Here is a 19,557-nt window from a genome sequence, read left to right on the forward strand (position 1 = left end):
AAGGAGAAATGCAGTGGTGAAAATGATCTAAATACAAGTACTCAAGTACTGTACTTAAGTATTACTTAATATTTTCAGGCATTTTACTTTAGCATCACCATTTTAGGTCAATTTATGCTTCTCACTACATTGCAGAGTGCATAGCACTTTGCACGTCACTATTTAAGAGCTCCTTTCTTAAATCCCATTTTACATATATAATTAACAATGAGCCAATTATATAATGGTATTACACTCTGTATTATGAGTATTTCTTTACTTTTGATAGGCTACTTTAAAAATACAATTTGTTGCGAATACTTCTGTTGTTTTTAAAACATCTGGAATGCATGACTTTTAAACTGTGATATTGCATATTTTGCATAAGACACTGATTTGAATATTTCTTGTACCACTGTAAAAGTGTGAATTGTAAGGTAGGATATTTCAAAATAAACATGTAGAAGCAGCATCCCTGGGTGAGCCGTGCCACACCTCCCAGCGCCGTTACCGCAGCAGCAGCAGCGGTGGTGTGATCACGTGACGCCTGCATTTCCGACACAACAATACAACATTGGTCTGGTCTGCATTCACGCTCCCACTCTTTCCCCCCCTCCCTCTCGGTATGGCGGACGGCGAGAGGTCCCCGCTACTATCGGATCTGGGAGATGGTGGTCTTGGCAGCGGTAATGGCGGGGTGTCTCCCGGTGCAGCGCCCTACGGTGTGCCCATCAAACCACAGAGTGAGTATCCATGGTGCCCTCTCTCCTCCAGCCTCAATTAGCCTAGCTAACGTTAGCCGCTAACCTTAGCGGCTAACGTTGTGCCAACTAGCCAACCTAGCAACCGTTACATGTTAGCTTTGGTAGCGCTAGCTAGCTAGCTCTACTGAGCACCGGCAAAACCACGCGCTAAGCTTTAGGTTTGCAGCTCAGTAATACTATCACAACAAATATGTTTTATTCACGTTTCCTGACGCACATTTATGAATATATTTTAACAGCTGACCGGTGGCCACTGTGCCAGCAAGCTAGATAACTGTACCGCTTAGCTAGGATCTGAGAAACACCTGATTTGATTGACACATGAGACAGCCAATACGGAGACAGGTGAGGGATGATGCGACCAATGACAGCTCACATAAGGGAGGGACTGTTGGTAGATACGGTAATGGCAGATGTATGGCTCCTAATTGTGTTTGCTTTCAAAAATGGTTGTGTTCAGCCTGCTTGCTAACAATGTAGATCAGTTGCATCTGGTTTCTAGGTTAAACTGTCTCATTTACTACCTCATTCCTGATCGTATGTCTGTCCCTCACTAATACTAGACTCCTATTTGTTGAAACTAACCCCCAATCAGCATTCCAAGAATGTTTTTCTCATAAAGCTCCTTTCAGTCCACCTCGAGACTAAATCTTATTAACTTGTTAATCGCAACATAAGAGGTTACTTGTCACGGGAATTTAGGCCTTTTTTTTCTCAGTCTGTTGCACAACTCCTGTAATTGTGTTCCCTCAAGAATCCCTTCATTTGTTACTGGTCGGACTACTTTTGTATTCACCATTTCCTCCCTTCCTTGCCTCCGTCCCTCTCCAGGCTTCCCTCCGTTCCCCAGCCCGACTCAGCCCTCGGTGCTCCTGGGGGAGGACCCGCCGCCCTACTCCCCTCTCACCTCCCCGGAGAGTGGCAGTGCGCCTGTTATCAGCTGCAGGGTGTGTCAGAGCCTGATCTCCGTGGAGGGAAAGATCCACCAACATGTGGTGAAGTGCGGGGTTTGCAATGAAGCCACGGTATGTTATCAAAGTAACACACTCAAAGCTTTTTTCAAATCACACAAACTAGGCCTACAAAAGACAAATGAATTATTAACTTTCATAAAAAAAAAATGGATAAAAGACTCCTTGAAAAATACATATTGTATCCATGAAGACTAACACAATTCAACTTAGTTATTGTACACAGACACACACTTAAGAGTGGGGCACTTATGTTTGAGAGGTATTTCTTGGCCAGTTTACAGCGACTGTGCATTAGCATGTTCATTGTGTTTCCATTCACATACCCTTCAACGGTAGAGCGACGCAGACACACTGTCCTCGTCTAAAACAACACAACTCTCAATCAGGCGGGTCTTTCCGCTTTGGCGTTATCTCATATGGGATCAGTTTATCTCCCATCTCTACTCTACTGTATGCAGTTGAAAGACACATTCATGCACAAATGCATGACCAGTATCTTACTTTAGAGGGTTGTTTCACACAAATTACAAACTTCTCGTGGTGTCTACCCACACAGGAGATTTGGTTTTATTTAACTCAGCCTTTGAGATATGTGTCTCTAAGCCTCCATCCCAGTACAATGGAGGTGAATGTCATTTTGTTTTTGATACGCAAAGCACTAAAAATTCATCTGTTTCCAGAATCGGCGTCCTCATTACTCTGGACAATCCACAGAGCTCACAGTGAGGTCACTAACAGTCCCTATAATCCGTCTGGAAATGTTTTTTGGTAGAAAGTTGTTTTTAGAAAGCATTTTTTTGTTGCTGTTTGGTTGAACTAACTCTTAAATGTGCTGACTATAGTTTTTACACATCATGAAAAACCTTTATGAATTAGATGGGCTGTTTTTACAAGTTTCCACTCTGAACAATGCCAACCAACATCAACTGGGTCAGCCTCAGTATCCAGATCCAAGGACTCCTTAACAGTGGGAGTTGATTTATTTAGTCTGGTGAGGTGAGTGCGATGCCATTTTAATTTATATGTGCACCAAACAATCACAGTGAGACATGCTGTAGACGTGCTCTAGGTCCTCTTCCAGATGTTAGCGACAGCTTTATGATGTGAACTCGGTGTCGACAAATCACAGGATACACAACATGAATATTTAACACTTGTACGAATTCCAAAGCTAAGCGTCTGTCTTCTGATCTCTCAGGCCCGTTTGATGTCTCGTCAGTGTTGTGTGATGCTACGCTCCACAAATATTCTGTAAGCTCCTTTTGACTTATTCATGCCAGTGGTCAGAATAAACCACTGAGACTCGGAGAAAAGGCCTCTACTTCAGCAACACGGACAGCGCCATATATATATATATTTCATTTTGATCAAAGCACAGAAAGAGAGACACTTCTTAAAACAAGCTGTCTGGTGGAGTCACAAGCATTGTCTACTAATTTGCACTAATTCATTCAGGATGTCAACTCTCCTACTGCCTTTACATTCATACCACTTGTTTACCATCATGGGGTTCTTTCCTGATCTGGCAGTCTGAAGTCTTAACCAACAACACCAAACGCAGTCGATTGAGCCCACCTGTCCTCTTGATAAAGGTCCCATTGTTGTGTTTTTTTAATGTACTATCACAGTTGATTTGACAGCGATACAGTTATGTATCTGGTTATTTGTTGCGTCAGGTGTGGGAAGACAACACAAATAAACAACTGTACATGTACATCAGATACACCTTTTCTTTTACCTTCCTGGTCTATGAAAGTTTAGATCATCACTTTGAGGAAAAGGGCCTCTCAGAGAAATGGGTCTAAACGATTGGGCCATTAGGAGAGTTGAGCTGAAGATAAAACACGTTAAATGAGCTCCTCTGTTGTGCGTCAGCGGCAACGCAGATCGGTGTACAGATGGAAGTTGAAATGTGAAATGTGTCCAGATGTACCAACTGGCAAAATGAGCAATTCACAGACGGAGGGAACATATGTACATGTGCAGAACTATGTCCAGGAGGTGCAAAAAGAGATCGATGGACACAACCTACAGAGAACACACAGACGAGCATTCGGACTGAAATTGGGTTCATCGTCGGCATGACAGATGGAAGTTGCATCGTACAGAATCTTGTTAGGATTCCAGTATTGGCTCCAATCCAAAGATTTGTTTAAGTATGTGGACAGCAGGCAGAGCATAGGTTTGATCAACAGGCTCTGTGCTGGTGTTAATGGGGCTCTCTTTCTGCTTGTGTGTCAGTCTTCTGTTGTTAATTAGCCTGATGAACGAGCCATGTAGCTTTTAATTCAACAAGTAGCGTGAGAAAACGATCAGAAGTCAACAATTGTACATTTCACTGCCACAGATTTCTGTGTCTTCCATCGCTTGTTAACGTGGTAATATTCACGAGGCAGAACGTCTCTTTTCTCTTCGCTCAGTCGTAGCGACGCGGGACACGCCGATCGAGCAGAAGCAACGATTATTATATATCGAGACGTCAGATTCAAACATTCATAAAGAACATCGTACAATTTATAGCTTGTGGGAAAGATTACTCTCCTGCAGCTGTACGGTGTTTTGAATTAATCCATTTTTGTTTTAAAATGGGCAGAATAATAGAAACAGCTGTCAGTATAATGTTCTACATTTCAGCAGCAGCCTCCAGAATGACATTACAGGCTTCATGAATGTGGGATTTATTGCAGGACTGTTGTATTAGACTGGGCTGAAAGTAGTTTAAATGTTGACACTGACAAATCTCTGTATTACAGTCATTTTAACACGTAAAGGTGACTGAAATTTGACAATCCCCCGTGTAATGACTAGATGTAATATTAGCTTTCCCTCCCTATCATTACCTCCCTCCCTCCAGTGCAGACACAACCTCTCCTCCCACAGCTGTTGTAAGTGATATTGATGACGGAGCAGGACGCTCGTAGTACTCAATCTGATCTGGTTAGTCAGAGTGTGATGACGCAGTGGAGAGAACCATCAGCAGGACTTTCTGTTGGGTCCAGAGGAAGGCGTGTTAATGGTATAGCTGTGAGTGTTTGTTCTCTGCGTGAGCTGAAACTATGTGCCGGACAGCTGATTTTGGCCTCGTGAGATGACACAAAGTAGGCTGCACCAACAAGACCTGGTCGTAAAAATAATATATTATGCGACCAATGTGAACACTAAATACTGTAGAGCGTACAGCAACAAAAAGCTTCTAATATACTGTAGCAGCCGACTGCACGACCAAATCGTATCATATGAAAGTCACACGATTGATGCACCTGTTGCTTTGCAGAAAGTCCCAGAAGGCTTTAATAAATGTCATCGCTCCAGACTAACTGTTTACTGGTTTCACTGGTGTGATTACATTTATGTTTCCTGGAATTGCAATAGAGGCACCCAAACTCTTTCACAGAGCCTTTTTGGTGGCGTAATAATACATTTTAAGCGTTTCTTGCAAAGAATGAGCACTCGACGCATGATGTGTTTGTTCAAGTCTTATATCACCTATTTAATATTACTCTGATAATAATAAGATGATGACTCTGTTCAGTCGTTTCAACAGCAACGAGCCGCTCCTGAACCGATAAGGTTGACGGAGCTCCACCGGCATCACGATGTATCATGAAAACTGTCCCTTGATTCCGTGCCCACGACTGCAGTCCAGCAACTTTCTAATACCTCCCAGAATACCTCTCTCCCTGAAGTAGTATTGGTTAATTCTCATCCGTCAAGAATAATTGGCTTGTTATCTACTCCCATTGTAATTCCTCGTTCTCCTGTCTTATCTCTTCCTGCTGTGCCTCTGCACGTCTCCCTCTGCAGCCCATTAAGAACGCCCCAGCAGGGAAGAAGTACGTTCGCTGCCCCTGCAACTGTCTGCTCATCTGCAAAGTCACCTCCCAGAGGATCGCCTGTCCCCGGCCATATTGGTGAGAGATTCTTTTCCAAGTGTGTGTGCCTCTGTGTGTCTTCGTGTGTGTGAGGGAGAGAAGTGAAGCAGAGGAAACGAGGTGCAGTGGGAGCAGCAGTCTCCTCAATTAAGGCTGTGCTCCTGGCTCCTGTGCTCCTGGCTCCTGTGCTCCTGGCGCAGTTTGCATGCGGTGCTCAGTGAGTCGGATGAGAAAGTAACAGCCTCATTAGAACGCGTTTCACTTCTGCACACCGTCCGTGTTACGTCGGCGTGGGTAGTATACTGTATTCTGTGTGAGGTTGGGCCAAATTGAATGGAGCAATGGGGATTGTGTTGAGGTTTAATCTGCACCTTGCAGCTAAATATCACATCATTTATTTTGCATGTAGCTGCTTTAATTATGAGCTAAATACCTGCTACTAACCAAATACTCGCATAGCAATTTTATTTCTATATACTGTACTATAATATACTATTAGGGAGCAAAATGAGCACATACGTCTCTTTAGAACAAAACAGGTGAAAGTAAACTGTTCCGTGAGTTATAATAAATGTCCTTTTTTATTTTCCAGTCCATGAAGACGTCGGTTGCTAGAAGTTCAAATACAGTTTGGGAAAGAAAAGTTTCAGTTGGCGTCTGTCAGGAAATGAGCGAAACAAAAAGCCATAAAACACTGTTTACAGGCCCAACAGATGTGTTGAGATTGTTTTATTGTAAAACAAACAGAAGGCTGATTTCAGTGTCTGGAAATGAATGGCTTTGGCAGCTCATCTGAACATCGTGCTGCTGCTGCTGCTTCTGCTGTGTGATGCTGGTAAAGAGATACCGGGCCTTTACGTTGTTCGTCATCTTTTATTTGGAGGGTTAATTTCCTGCTGCAATGTAAGTCTGTATAATTCTAAACTGTGCATCTCAAAATCTGTTCTGATGATCTGCAGCACATAATCCATCTGTCAGCTTCAGTGCAGATCATAAGTCTGAGAGCTAATTAGAGTAAAATTTCATTTTTGCCATGAATACACAAAGAAATGAGTGTTTTTAAAAACTAAATGACATCTTAAAAAAGCAAAACATATTTTTTACCCATAAACCAGTAATCTGCTTTGAAATGATCGCACATTCCGACTCTTTAGGAACAAAGCAGGAATCTTGTCCCCAAAATGAGTTGAGTGTGAACTTTCTTTGAAGATATTGTCTCTGAACTGTGTTTATTGTATCACAGGTGTTCTTTAGATTAAAAGACTCTTTGTTTCCAGAACACAACATCATTTAGCTTTCATAGCCGGCGGGGGGATCCTGCATGTTTCACAAAACATGGAAAACATTAGGGGTGGGAATCGCCAGAGATCTCGCGATACGATATTATCGCGATACTTCGATATTATCGCGATACTTTGATATTATCGCGATACTTTCACGATACTGCGCTATTCTGAGTATTGTGATAACATATATTGCGATTTATTACTTTTTTCAACTTCAAATTATATCCCCAAAGGAAAACTGTGTCAACAACATGTTTTATCTGAGTTCTTTCTCTGATGTCTCCATCTTTGTTTCGACCAACTTCCTACCAATCACTCACGCAGACCCGGCACCTCTGCTGACCTCACCAGAAAACAACTCGGCACCATCTAGTGGACTGAAAAAGCAATTGATTTTATTTTATTTTAAATTATTTATTTTTTTTAATACATTTTTTAAAATAGTTTATAGAATAAAGTATCGATACTTGGTGTCCGTGTATCGATATAATATCGCCATGCAAAATATCGCGATACTATTCTGTATCGATTTCCCCCCCACCCCTAGAAAACATCAGCCATGCTGCTTTCATCCTTTTATCCAAGCTGCTCCTGGGAGGGGGCTGCGATAATGATGATGATGAAGTTGCCGTAAATTAGCAGTCAGCCTCACTGACTCACAGTAGCTCTACTGTCTCTCAACACGATGTTGTGACGTCCAAAGAATATCTACCAAAGAAAGTGGAGGCGTCTGCTGCCGTCGTTGGTTGTTCCTCGTCACGCGACATGAAGCTCTGCAGGGTCCCAGAAGTTGAGCTATTTTTATCTTTTGGGCGCAGCCGTCGCACCCTGAAAAATAGTCTCGGGAAAAGGTTGTGCGGATTCCTCCGAGGCCACTCGTCCTGCATCACATGTCTCTGGAGGGTTTACCTCCTCTTGTCACCGCTTAGCATTCAGACGTCTCCGTGCTGCTGTCTGATCAGGGACACTGAGCGACCGCGGTAGTCTGAGGAGGAAGTTGATTGAAGAAAAGCAGTCTTAATGATAATGAGCAGATTGGCTGCTGATGAATCCCCCAAAAAAGTGAAGCTGTCGTCAGCCTTTCCACACCGACGCCTCGGGCGGTGCTAATTAGCTTGCACTTACGCTGAGTGATATCTTGAGTAGGTTGTGGTGTGAATGTTAATTTTCTTTTTCTGTCTGCGTCTCTTCTAGTAAGAGGATAATTAATCTGGGTCCAGTTCATCCTGGTCCGGCCAGTCCTGATCCCCAGCCGGCCGGGGCCCGGGTCTCCTGTGGACACTGCAGCAACACCTTCCTGGTACCACACGCACTCTGTCTAAACAGAATAATGTTCATTCATTTCACTTCTGTGGCCTCGAGGATGTAGAATCACAACACAGACACAGTTTAAGCAATAGTTTGCTTTCTTGCTGAGCGTTGGATGAGAAGATTGATTCCACTCTCACGTCTCACGTCTGTCTGTCACAGCCACCAGCGGGCTAGCTCAGCTAGCTTTAGGCTTTCAGACAGACATGAGTGGTATTGATCGTCTGATCGTCTTTGAACTTTTTCCATAAAGGTCTACGAACTAGCTTTTTTACTTTTTCATTTCTTTATACAAAATCTAATTCATTTTCTCTTCCCAACCGCAAAGCTTTTTAAGAGTTAAATCAAACTACCATCATTTTCTAAGCGCAGGTTTATAGTTTGTTTTTTTTAATGATGAAATTATTATTCTCTAATTAATTAAAAATCAACAATGGCATACAACGACATGTATTGATCGCTCTGACGAGCAGGAGGAATTGCAACGTCAGTCTCTGGCACAGGTCCCTCTACGGCAGGGGTGCCCACACTTTTTCGGCTTGCGAGCTACTTTTAAAATGACCAAGTCAAAATGATCTACCTACATTAAAAATGCTGAATATCTATTTATATATATATACATATATTCTGTATATTTTTGGTCGTTCCCTTACTCTGATGACTTGCACTGAATGGGATTGGCCAGAGTTGCATAGTCCTGACAGTAGCTGCTGGTATCCGCCTCAAGCAGACTTCAAATGATCATCAGTCATGGTGGAACGGTGTATGGACTTAATGTTCTTCATGTATGAAAAGGCTGACTCACATAAATAAGTAGAGCCGAATAATTCAGTCAAAAAGGGATCACATTTCCTCATGTTTGGGTACTTTTTCCTCTGTGAGAAAACTGTCCATGAGCCCTGGACTTCAGCTGCAGTGTCAAAATCTCATCCTCCACTCCAGACGAGTTCAGGTGAAACAATGTTGCAATTTTTGATGCGAGTGAATCAACCTCAATATCTTCCCGAAATGTGCAGCACATAAGTGTAGCAACTGGCTCGAGTAAAGCAAAGTCTGGAAAGCGTTTGTCAAACCCTGACAGACACTTGTCAATCTGCTCTGTGTAGCGCGCACTGTCAAGTTACGCACACGCCTTCCGTTGCGTCTCCAGTTCTGACGCCAGGTTTTGGACGTTTCCCAAATCATGGCGCTGCAGATTTAGCTTCTTTAGTGGAAATAAATTGGAAGGCTAACTAATTAGCTCGCCGGAGTTTTGCAGTAGCTCGCGCGGTTGACCGCGCATAGTGGTGACCCGTGTGTTAGAAAATCAAGTGGCAAATGCCATGAGGACATCTCTCTTTTTTTTTTTAATGGTATGCGATCTACTCGCACTACCTCCGCGATCGACCGGTCGATCGCGATCGACGTATGGAGTGGTCTCACCGACGTCACGATCTCCTTAGTTACGAGGTCGGTCGGCCATGTTGGAGTACATACAGATCCTACATGGCGGCGAGTAAACAAGGAAGTGCGGCGAAAATACCATACTTTGAATCACTGGATAGTGCATCAAAGGTTCACTACCTGGCCAAATTGAAGGTTATTGGTAACTTGGATCCCTATGGAGTGGTCTCGTGTGACGTCACAGTTTAGCTGTCGGCCATGTTGGAGTACACACAAAGCCACTGGCATGCACGGCTGAGTCGCATAACCTATCGATGGTGAACTTTTGTGCTGTCTTTGGTTGTGGCAGCAGAGCTGATAGAGACAAGAAATCATTCTTTCGTTTGCCAGCGGTCATTACACATCAAGGAAATGACACGAAGGAGCTATCCAAGCGACGTCGCGAGAAATGGCTGTCACGCATCTCTCGAGATATAAAGGAATGGAATTTGGCGTACACTCGAGTATGTGCGGATCACTTTATAAGTGCTCAGTGATTTTATTTACAAATTCGTTTGTGAACAGTATTTAATAAAGGAAATATAAATTAAACTTTTACATGAGAAGGTTACCGAAGCTTCATCGGCCCGTGACAGCAGTCGGTGCCAGAGACGTGTCGAGCGCGTACAACAGGCGAAACACAGAGATGCAGCCTCAGCATTGCTTGATATGAGTTTAACGTCGGATCATATATATATGTATGTATATATATATATGTGTGGGGGGGGATGAAGTTAGGAGTTAGTTGAAAGTGAATTCCTACACACACGCACACAATGACGTGCATGTACAATGTAAACAAACACACGTGTCTGTTTGCGCTGAGTAAACATTGAATATTGCTAAATATTTGACCAGATCTGTATATATTTACCCTCCCAATGACGAGATGAGAATTCCCGACGACCGTTGCTTTGACGTCTCGGACCCATCCACTGACAAACTGATTAGAAGCGTCGAGCCCTTTGTAGCACTCCAGCTCGTCTTTTGTGTGAGGACTGGGGGTGTTCACGAGATACGCGTAGATGTTGCCGTAGTTTACCGATGGAAGATAAGTAGGATCGGCACTGAAACGATCTGCACTCATCGTATAGGGATCCAAGTTACCAATAACCTTCAATTTGGCCAGGTAGCGAACCTTTGATGCACTATCCAGTGATTCAAAGTATTGTATTTTCGCCGCACTTCCTTGTTTACGCGCCGCCATGTAGGTTCTGTATGTACTCCAACATGGCCGACCGACCTCGTAACTAAGGAGATCGTGACGTCGGTGAGACCACTCCATACGATGAGTGCAGATCGTTTCAGTGCCGATCCTACTTATCTTCCATCGGTAAACTACGCCAACATCTACACGTATCTCGTGAACACCCCCAGTCCTTACACGAAAGACGAGCTGGAGTGCTACAAAGGGCTCGACGCTTATAATCAGTTTGTCAGTGGATGGGTCCGACAAGTCAAAGCAACGGTCGTCGACAATTCTCATCTCGTCATTGGAAGAGTAAATATATACAGATCTGGTCCGATATTTAGCAATATTCAATGTTTACTCAGTGCAAACAGACACGTGTGTTTGTTTACATTGTACATGCACGTCATTGTGTGCGTGTGTGTAGGAATTCACTTTCAACTAACTCCTAACTTCATCCCCCCCACACATATATATATATATATACATATATATATACATATATATAAATGATCTGACGTTAAACTCATATCAAGCAATGCTGAGGCTGCATCTCTGTGTTTCGCCTGTTGTACACGCTCGACACGTCTCTGGTACCGACTGCTGTCACGGGCCGATGAAGCTTCGGTAACCTTCTCATGTCCAAGTTTTTATTTATATTTCCTTTATTAAATACTGTTCACAAACGAATTAGTAAATAAAATCACTGACCACTTATAAAGTGATCCGCACATACTCTAGTGTACGCCAAATTCCATTCCTTTATATCTCGAGAGATGCGTGACAGCCATTTCTCGCGGCGTTCGTGTCATTTCCTTGATGTGTAATGACCGCTGGCAAACGAAAGAATGATTTCTTGTCTCTATCAGCTCTGCTGCCACAACCAAAGACAGCACAAAAGTTCACCACCGATAGGTTATGCGACTCAGCCGTACATGCCAGTGGCTTTGTGTGTACTCCAACATGGCCGACAGCTAAACTATGACGTCACACGAGACCACTCCATTGGGCACCCCTGCTCTACGGCCTCTTTAGATGAGCTATATCTGAAATAAGATCACATCCCCGACATGGAGCCAAGACCTGTTAAAGGTGTTTATGAAGAGCTGATGCATTACTATGTACAGTAGCTGAATAATAACACTGCTCTTGGCTTCGGAGTGAAGCTTTTAGCGTTTGTCCGCTGAAATATCTGGTGACACTTTCAGCAGGGCTGCGAGGTCTCTGTTGTGAAATGTACTGTAGCGCAGCCACAACAGTGAATTACTGAAAAGACCCAAAAACATATTTGCACCGGGCCAAGTAACACATTGTTAAGAGAGCAGTGAGTTAAAATCCCCCCCCCCCCTTCAGCACAAAATGTCCCCGATAGATATATATATATCTGAGTGATATATCTATCGGGGACATTTTGTGCTGAAGGGGGGGGGGGGAGAATTTTAACTCACTGCTCTCTTAACAATGTGTGCGACAGGTAATGATGGTATGTGTGTGTGTGTGTGTGTGTGTGCGTGTGTGTGTGTGTGTATGTGTATGTATATATATATATATATACATACACGACCAAAGAGAGGAGGGTGGGAAGGAGAAAGGGAAGAATGGAGTTAGACGTCGGATGGATGATTGAGGGTGTTTTGTATTCATCGGACCTTTGCTCCCTGCTTAAAGACAGGGAGGCTGAGTGAAAATACTAATCTGTGCCCTGGGTGGCGGTGCGGTGATCCTCTAGTCGCAGATCTACTGATAATGTTCTCTGTGCTCCCAATACAGAGTGTTTTCCTCTTCAAAACAAGACGAATGCACAGCATGCACAGTGTATTCTGCCCTGCAGGCTTTACAAATGCATAAACACGCCCAACGTTCGGGAGGAATAAACGTCTGCAGCCTGAGAGGAGACTGTTTCTCTTTGTCATCTCTGTGGCTGGTGCTGAGCACCTGTTGGCAAGAGCTGGGATGCTTTTTGTTAAGATTCTTAAAGTAATTAATCCATGAAGCAGCAGCAGGCGTGTTTATTTAACACCGCCTGTAATCCCACAAGGAATTTATTCGAAATTTGTACATTTTCAAAGTATTTGTCCCATCAGTGCAGATTTGTACTCTCATTGATTTAAATAGGGAATTATTCAGCAATAAGTCATTTAATCATCAATAGATAATTTAAGTCAAACATTTGCCTCTCAAATGTGAGGATTGTTGCTTTTCTCCATTTTATCATTGAACTGCTTTTTATTTATTGTTTTACAGACGATACTATGAGTCAGCTGTTTTACTCCAGTGTGCAGCGTTACACCCCCTCCATAAGTCCCTCAGGTCTCTTCTATACAAACCTTCTGGTCAGCACAAACGCATTAAGAAAATAACATGAATGCCAAATGCCAACACATTGTAAACACCTTTAACACCTCCACATGTGTGCACTGCCATCTCTACCTTTCCTCACCTAGTGCATGATAACTCTGTATATGTTCATGGAGTGAGCAATGTCTTCTGATTGTGATTGTCAGCCAGAGTATAAACGCCAGGATGTAACGTCCTGGTCGTACTGGCTTTATATTCATGATGACTTCCGTGTCAAATGTGCGTGTTGGTTTCTGGCTGCAGCTGAAGGTGACGTGTCTTTGTCTTTGTGATTTCAGTGGACAGAGTTCACAGACCGGACGCTGGCCCGGTGCCCACACTGCAGGAAAGTGTAAGTAGCTGTAAGCGCTTCATCCATCACATCCCTTCACTCCCCACTGAGCGTCTACATTGTAGATTTACACCCTGAGGCGGCCTGCTGAAGCTTTAACTCTGTGGAACCGAGTGACTCGGTGAGCGAGCAGGGCGTGGCTTCGGGGTCAGCAGCAGCAGCAGCAGAGAGCTCACGTGTCTCACGACATCATGAGGTCTCTGATCCGTGGGATTTAGCTCCACTTGTGTTTGGTACCTCAGGAGGTTCCTTTGACTTTGCTGCAAACCACATTCCTGTCTTCTACATTCTGCTGAAGCTTCTTAACACGGTGAGCAAAGTCCACCGGACTTTAGGAGCTGGAATCAGCCGGCATGTGATGCGTATCAAAAATGTGTTTCAAGTATGGCAAAGCTGTGTTATTGCAGTTTTTTATGCCAATATGGTTTCGGGTCGTCCGTCTGTCCGTCCCTTTGTTGGGAACGAACACCTGGAGGGAATTTCTTCAAATTTAGCACAAACTTGGCATTAAGGAAGAACTCATTAGAATTTGGTGGTCAAATGTCATTATAGCCATCATTCAAGAATAAATATGCTAATTGTGAAAAATTCAGACGAATGTCTGTCCAAAATATCATCACTTCATCATTTCCTCCTATTAGACATCAATGAAGGGCATAGAACCGCGAGGTGGTAGTTCTAGTTGTGTTTGATGACTGGTTACGTGTAGAATTATGAACACAACTGTGTCGATAAAACTTAGTTTTAAGTTTTTGTTGTACATTTAGGAGTAATGGAAGCAGAGCCTCCCGATGTGTTCCTGCAGTCTGTCAGGCACACAGAGCAACAGGTTGCCTCCAGTCTTTGAACCTCACGGTGCTGAGACGGCGGCGTCGTGTGTGTCCGTTGTATTACTGCGATACACGGGTTGGCCGTGACGGGTTTTATCAACAGCTTTAGTCGTCAGACTGAAGTTAGTCAGATCGGAAAAAGCCCCAAAATCCTGGATGGAGCCTGGACTCGTGTTTCTGCAGCTGTATCTCTGTCATCGTTCATGTGTTACTTCAGCCCTGAACATTCCATAAAGAGTTCACCTGCTTTGGTTGCAGTAATGAACATGTTTATTATGTTGATTGATCTTGGAGTAGGATTCAAAAAACATTAAAGATGCCAAATTATGTTTTAACCCACGTCCTTATTATTTCATAGGATGTTTTCGAATATATTTGGACGTGGGGAAACACGGGTGAAATATTGCAATTAATGTTCGTCTGAATTCTTTTCAGCTGCTTCAGCTTCAGCGTTCTGTTATCGTTCATGCTGACTCACTCACTGGGAACTCAAATGGCACGGAGCCATCTTTATTAATAACGCCTGTGCTGCTCCTACTGCGACAGATCAAAGTCCCTGCTGTGAAAAATACTCGTACTTACAGGGTCATATCATTGTGTTTGATTTAATTTCCGACTCAAATGAATCCCCCCCCCCCCCCCCCCCCCCTCTCTCTTTCCTCTGTCGGCCCTGCAGCTCCTCCATTGGCCAGAGGTATCCCCGAAGGCGGAGCATGTGGTGTTTTCTACTCTGCTTGCTATTCAGCATCTCCACCGCCGGGCTGATGGTGAGTGGACGCCACACTGACATCCAACCGAGGGAGAGCTCTTTTAATCATAAGCATTTATATGAGACAATCAATAAGTGGCCTGTAGGAATTAAGGAGAATAATAACTATTGTCTCATCTTTTTCAAATCTATCCTCAGTCTTTGTTATTTAAAATATGCAAATCTTACAATTGCAGATAAAACAAAGGCAGTAGGAAAAAGATGTCCGATTAAAATCTCCCATCTGTACGTTTAACATGGGGGGTGCAGCTGTTGGATAAAACAAGAGTGCAACAGTAGAACCATCTCCCGATCATAGATCACAACTGTACAGACAGCCGAGGATAACCCCCGCTTACACAGAGAGGACGACACAGTGGATGCATTCTGCTTCATAAACAGCAGAGGGTGCAAGACGAGCATGAAACGGCCTCAGACAGTACAGACACGTTTAACACAGGAGGCAGACGTGCCTGTCAGCATGGAGAGCACTTAGCAATGTGCACACAATGAGAATGCTGTATTGACAGCATTGTGTAATGCTGGTGTAGTGGCAGTAAACGCCGCACCATGAGATCAGGTTGATTTAATTCTAAAGTATGGCGCAGGAGCACAAGTTTTGACAGTTTTAATCTCCGAGCTGCGTCAGTAAACTTTTATCGGCAACAAGTAACGGATCAAACTTTGCTTCCAGACTGCGTTTAATTAGAGGAATACCGAAGCAACGGTTTTAAAGTACATCAAGGTAGTTAAGAAGATCCATCGCCGTAACAGCTGTGATGTGTTCCCAACTCAGCAACATGAGCTAATAGCTGCCATTTAAAATGTTAAGGCCCCCGAGAGCAGCTTGAATCATTAAAACATCACACATCGTTTACAGGAGAAGAGGGAAGGCATTAACTTAAGGCTGCGCTCGACGTTACTCTTTAAGGATATTTGATGTTTTTCTCAGCCTGCATGAGCTGGTTTGATTACCTCGTGCTTCGATGCGGCTGCCGGTCGCTCTCTCTTTAAATAACGATGACGAGAATATGCAGTGCACACAAACGCGTACCTGTAACGCACACAAAAGCTCGTCCCGGGCTGAAACATGCTCACTGGTTTATTCTAGATCACGTTAATCATCAGAGCCAGTGCTGTGTATCATCCAGCAGATCTATTGGTGTCAAAATGTTATTCATTAGAGCAATTCTATGATATTCCCGACAGCACTTTAACAATTAATATATATATAGATGAATAAAATGCCTCTGAAGTAATGCTCCCTAACCCTATTTTGCCTTGTTCTCCCCATATTAGCTTTACTCCAGTGTTGTTTCCATATTCTCAGAAAATCCCTGTGGGTTCTCTCAAAGGCACTTTTACCTCATTAAATAACTTTCTTCGAAGCAGCTGCACACTCAATACTTGATGGTGAAGATATTTTCTCTCTCACCCCCCCAAGTGACTCTCGAGTATTGAATGCTTCCATGGAAATTAGTGCATTTGCTGCAATTCCGTGGCGCTGCATCAGTCTGGTGCAGGCGGATTGATCAGACTGTGGGTACATAATTGACGGAGTGACTTTAGACCGGCTCATGTTTTAACATTAGAAATCTCTGGATTGTTGGATGGAACATGAATGCGTCGCATAATAAATGCAAAGCACATTTTAGTTGTAGCTTTAGCTCCGTGTTTGCTGGTTCCTTTGTTGCCTGATTGGTCCCGTGCTCATGACAGTCACCATAACACCCTCAGCCTGTACTCCACAATGCTTTGTCAGCAGCATCTGATTCTCCCAATCGTCCGTCTAGGCCGGAACGTGGGCGAAGGCTCAGACCTACCAGGGGATCTACGCCTCGTGGGCCGCGCTGCTGCTCCTGGTTCTCGTCACCTTGGCTCGGGCCTTCTACTGGGCCTGCATGAGGGTCAGCCAGCCCCTCCAGAACTTCACATAGAGCCCCCTCCAGCCCCATGCCGCTCCTCTCCTCCCAACCCAACCAGGCAGGAGGAAAGAAAAAAAAGAAAAAACACAGAAAAACCAGATTATTTATTTAAATCCAACTCCAGAAAGAGAAACGTCTCCTCCTTCTGTCCCTCCCCGTTTAGTCAAATATGTTTCTAAAACTGGATGGCGGTGGCTGTGGCTGCTATATATCTATCGGTAACTATGATGACTCATATAGCCTATGTACTGTTTCTCTGTTCTAATCTTGGGGCCAGTGTGGGGCTCATTTTAACGTCACCGGTCTTCTTTTACTACCCACCCCCGCGTGCTCTTTCCACATTTTGGCTTCCGTCTGTGGCACATCGGTTGCACCCTTGCAACCTCTACGCTTAAGGGCTTAAAGCCAAATCTTACGTGTGAATTTTTGCTCCTGACTTTGTTCTGGGGGGGGGGGGGGGGGGGGGCGCTCCCTCTTCCAATCCTAATTTGACCATTTTGTTTAGTGTTTTAGCATTTTTCAAAATGTTTAAACAGAGAAACAAGTGATTTCTGTGAAAGCGGCGATGAAGTCAGATGAAGCTAACTAATCGATACCAGCGGAGGACGTGTGGCTGGAGGGACACCAGCCCCCTTTTGTGAAGCAAAAAGATCAAGTAGGTGTTGAAATGTGTCTGAAAAATGTAATCCAGCAGCACGTGAATAGGCTACCATGTTTTTTAAACTCAGTGGTTTCTGCTGAATTATCCCCCTGGGACCGACTTTGATCCAAAGCAGCTTGAAAGCCTTAAAAGGAAGTGTGGTAGAAGGATTCAACACACACACACACAGAGATGCCGACACACAACAAAAGGAGGGTGCTCTTTAGAGTTTCAACGGCTCACAAACAGCTTGTCAAAGGCATCCCAGCCTCCCTCTTCAAAGACGGACCTGCAAACCGATTTTCTCCATATTGGTCCTTCACCTTATTTCAGTGAAGGAAACAAGTGACGGGCATCCCACTTTAAAGTTTTGATATTTTGTTCTGGTCCCGTAAACCACATCTGTCATCCAAACTGCAGCAAACAGGTTTACTTTTATACAAAACAACAGTGGGCTTAAAAATACATTGCTCCAGATAGCAGCCCCAGAAGCCCGGGCTGTACATGAAAATACATCAAAGCTACCAAATAACAAACTGCAATAGGCGTGAAAGCACCCTGTTGCTAAACTGACAGGGTTTTGTATACATTTGGGACAATTCATGGTGAAAATATCTCCAGTTTTTGTCATTGAAGATGGCGGCTGTTCTTGAGCTTTCTAGTTGATTGGTCTTCTTTAAGGCCTGTTGGAATATCTCCATAAAAGAGGAAAAGCTCTACCGACCACACAGTCACAATAGGTCAGTAACATAAACACACTACATGCTACATCCTCACTCATCGAGTCCCATCATGACTTCTCCGTCTGTGGTTCTGAATGTGGTAACATTTCTTTTTGTTTTGATTGTAAATATATTTGTTTATGTACAATGAAAAGTGACGAATTATGTTGCACTCCGAGCTCGACGCTACGGCGGTGATGGCCGCGGACGTTTTGTTTGTTTTAATGAAGGTTATTTTTGCAACTCTTCACCCGTTACATATTTAATGATTTGATGAACGACTAACCTAATAAGCCTCTGGACACCCAATCGTGTCCAAATCTTTAACCACAGAAACACATCAACGTACTCACAAGCAACAAAACATTATGACCGAATCACATTCTCAAGCAATGACATCTCTCTCTCTCTCTCAAACAAACACCCAGCACCTTATACAGTAGTGAGAAACACTGCAGACACCAAGTAAGATGAGAAGAAGTTACCCTGCTTGACTGAACTGAGGTCGCAAACTGGTCACATGGAAGTGTCATGTTATTTATTGTACACGCTGCAAAAAAAGGCCACAAATAAGTCATTGATCAAGTCCGAAAATCGTATTTATTGTGGAAAAAAGTCTGTTATGGAGCGAGATAATCTATCTTTCTTCAAGACCGGACCAATGACATTTTGTTTTTGATTTGATTCGGTCACTACAATGATCCACCAGTTTCAAGTTATGTTCAGTGCATTGCTTTTTAAGACTGATGGTAAAACGTAAGATTAGAGGACATAGTTGACATGACTTGTTTGAGGAGACCTTTTTTTTGCAGTTTAAGTGATCATGTTTTATCCATGACTGCAAAATGAAATCAATCATGTCAATGCCAATAATCAAGAACCTGGCTGATGCTCTTTTCAGAGTTTGTTTACACACAAATAAAGACATGATGATGTACAAAATGGCTCACATGAGTTCTTTTTTTATTGACCAAAACACAGGATCTGATAACGCCGTGAATCTCGGTTCATATATTTGGGGGCGGGAAAACTTTCCGCTTAAAGGCAAGGTTGGTAATCTTGAGAAACTAGCAAGAGTATGCTGGATTTAAAAAAAATGTAAGTAGCTTCCAGCACTAGCACTAAAAGTTGGTAAATATAGTAACGTCCCTTCACCTCTACCAGCGCCTCTCTTCTTCCTTTATATTCTGCTTCCGTCTTATTCCCGTG

At 43.5% G+C, this 19,557-nt stretch overlaps 1 protein-coding gene across 1 annotated transcript; it reads left to right on the plus strand.

Moving 5' to 3' along the window:
- Nucleotides 1-577: 577 nt before the first annotated feature.
- On the plus strand, nucleotides 578-19,288 carry pip4p1a (phosphatidylinositol-4,5-bisphosphate 4-phosphatase 1a). The gene is made up of 7 exons (XM_079285680.1): nucleotides 578-722; nucleotides 1,575-1,768; nucleotides 5,522-5,628; nucleotides 8,070-8,175; nucleotides 13,431-13,483; nucleotides 14,990-15,080; nucleotides 16,855-19,288. The coding sequence occupies exons 1-7, from the start codon at nucleotides 605-607 to the stop codon at nucleotides 16,996-16,998; spliced, it is 813 nt and encodes a 270-aa protein (XP_079141806.1). The 5' UTR covers nucleotides 578-604; the 3' UTR covers nucleotides 16,999-19,288.
- Nucleotides 19,289-19,557: the final 269 nt, after the last annotated feature.

Source organism: Melanostigma gelatinosum (genome assembly GCF_949748355.1).
Source record: "Melanostigma gelatinosum genome assembly, chromosome: 15".
Taxonomy (NCBI): domain Eukaryota; kingdom Metazoa; phylum Chordata; class Actinopteri; order Perciformes; family Zoarcidae; genus Melanostigma; species Melanostigma gelatinosum.

What these genes read in the sequence shown, in the direction of transcription:
- pip4p1a (XM_079285680.1), top strand. Translation starts at nt 605, where the DNA reads ATGGCGGACGGCGAGAGGTCCCCGCTACTATCGGATCTGGGAGATGGT. An exon ending in ACTGCAGCAACACCTTCCTG is followed by an intron (nt 8,176 to 13,430) that starts GTACCACACGCA and finishes TTGTGATTTCAG; the next exon opens with TGGACAGAGTTCACAGACCG. An exon ending in TCTCCACCGCCGGGCTGATG is followed by an intron (nt 15,081 to 16,854) that starts GTGAGTGGACGC and finishes TCGTCCGTCTAG; the next exon opens with GCCGGAACGTGGGCGAAGGC.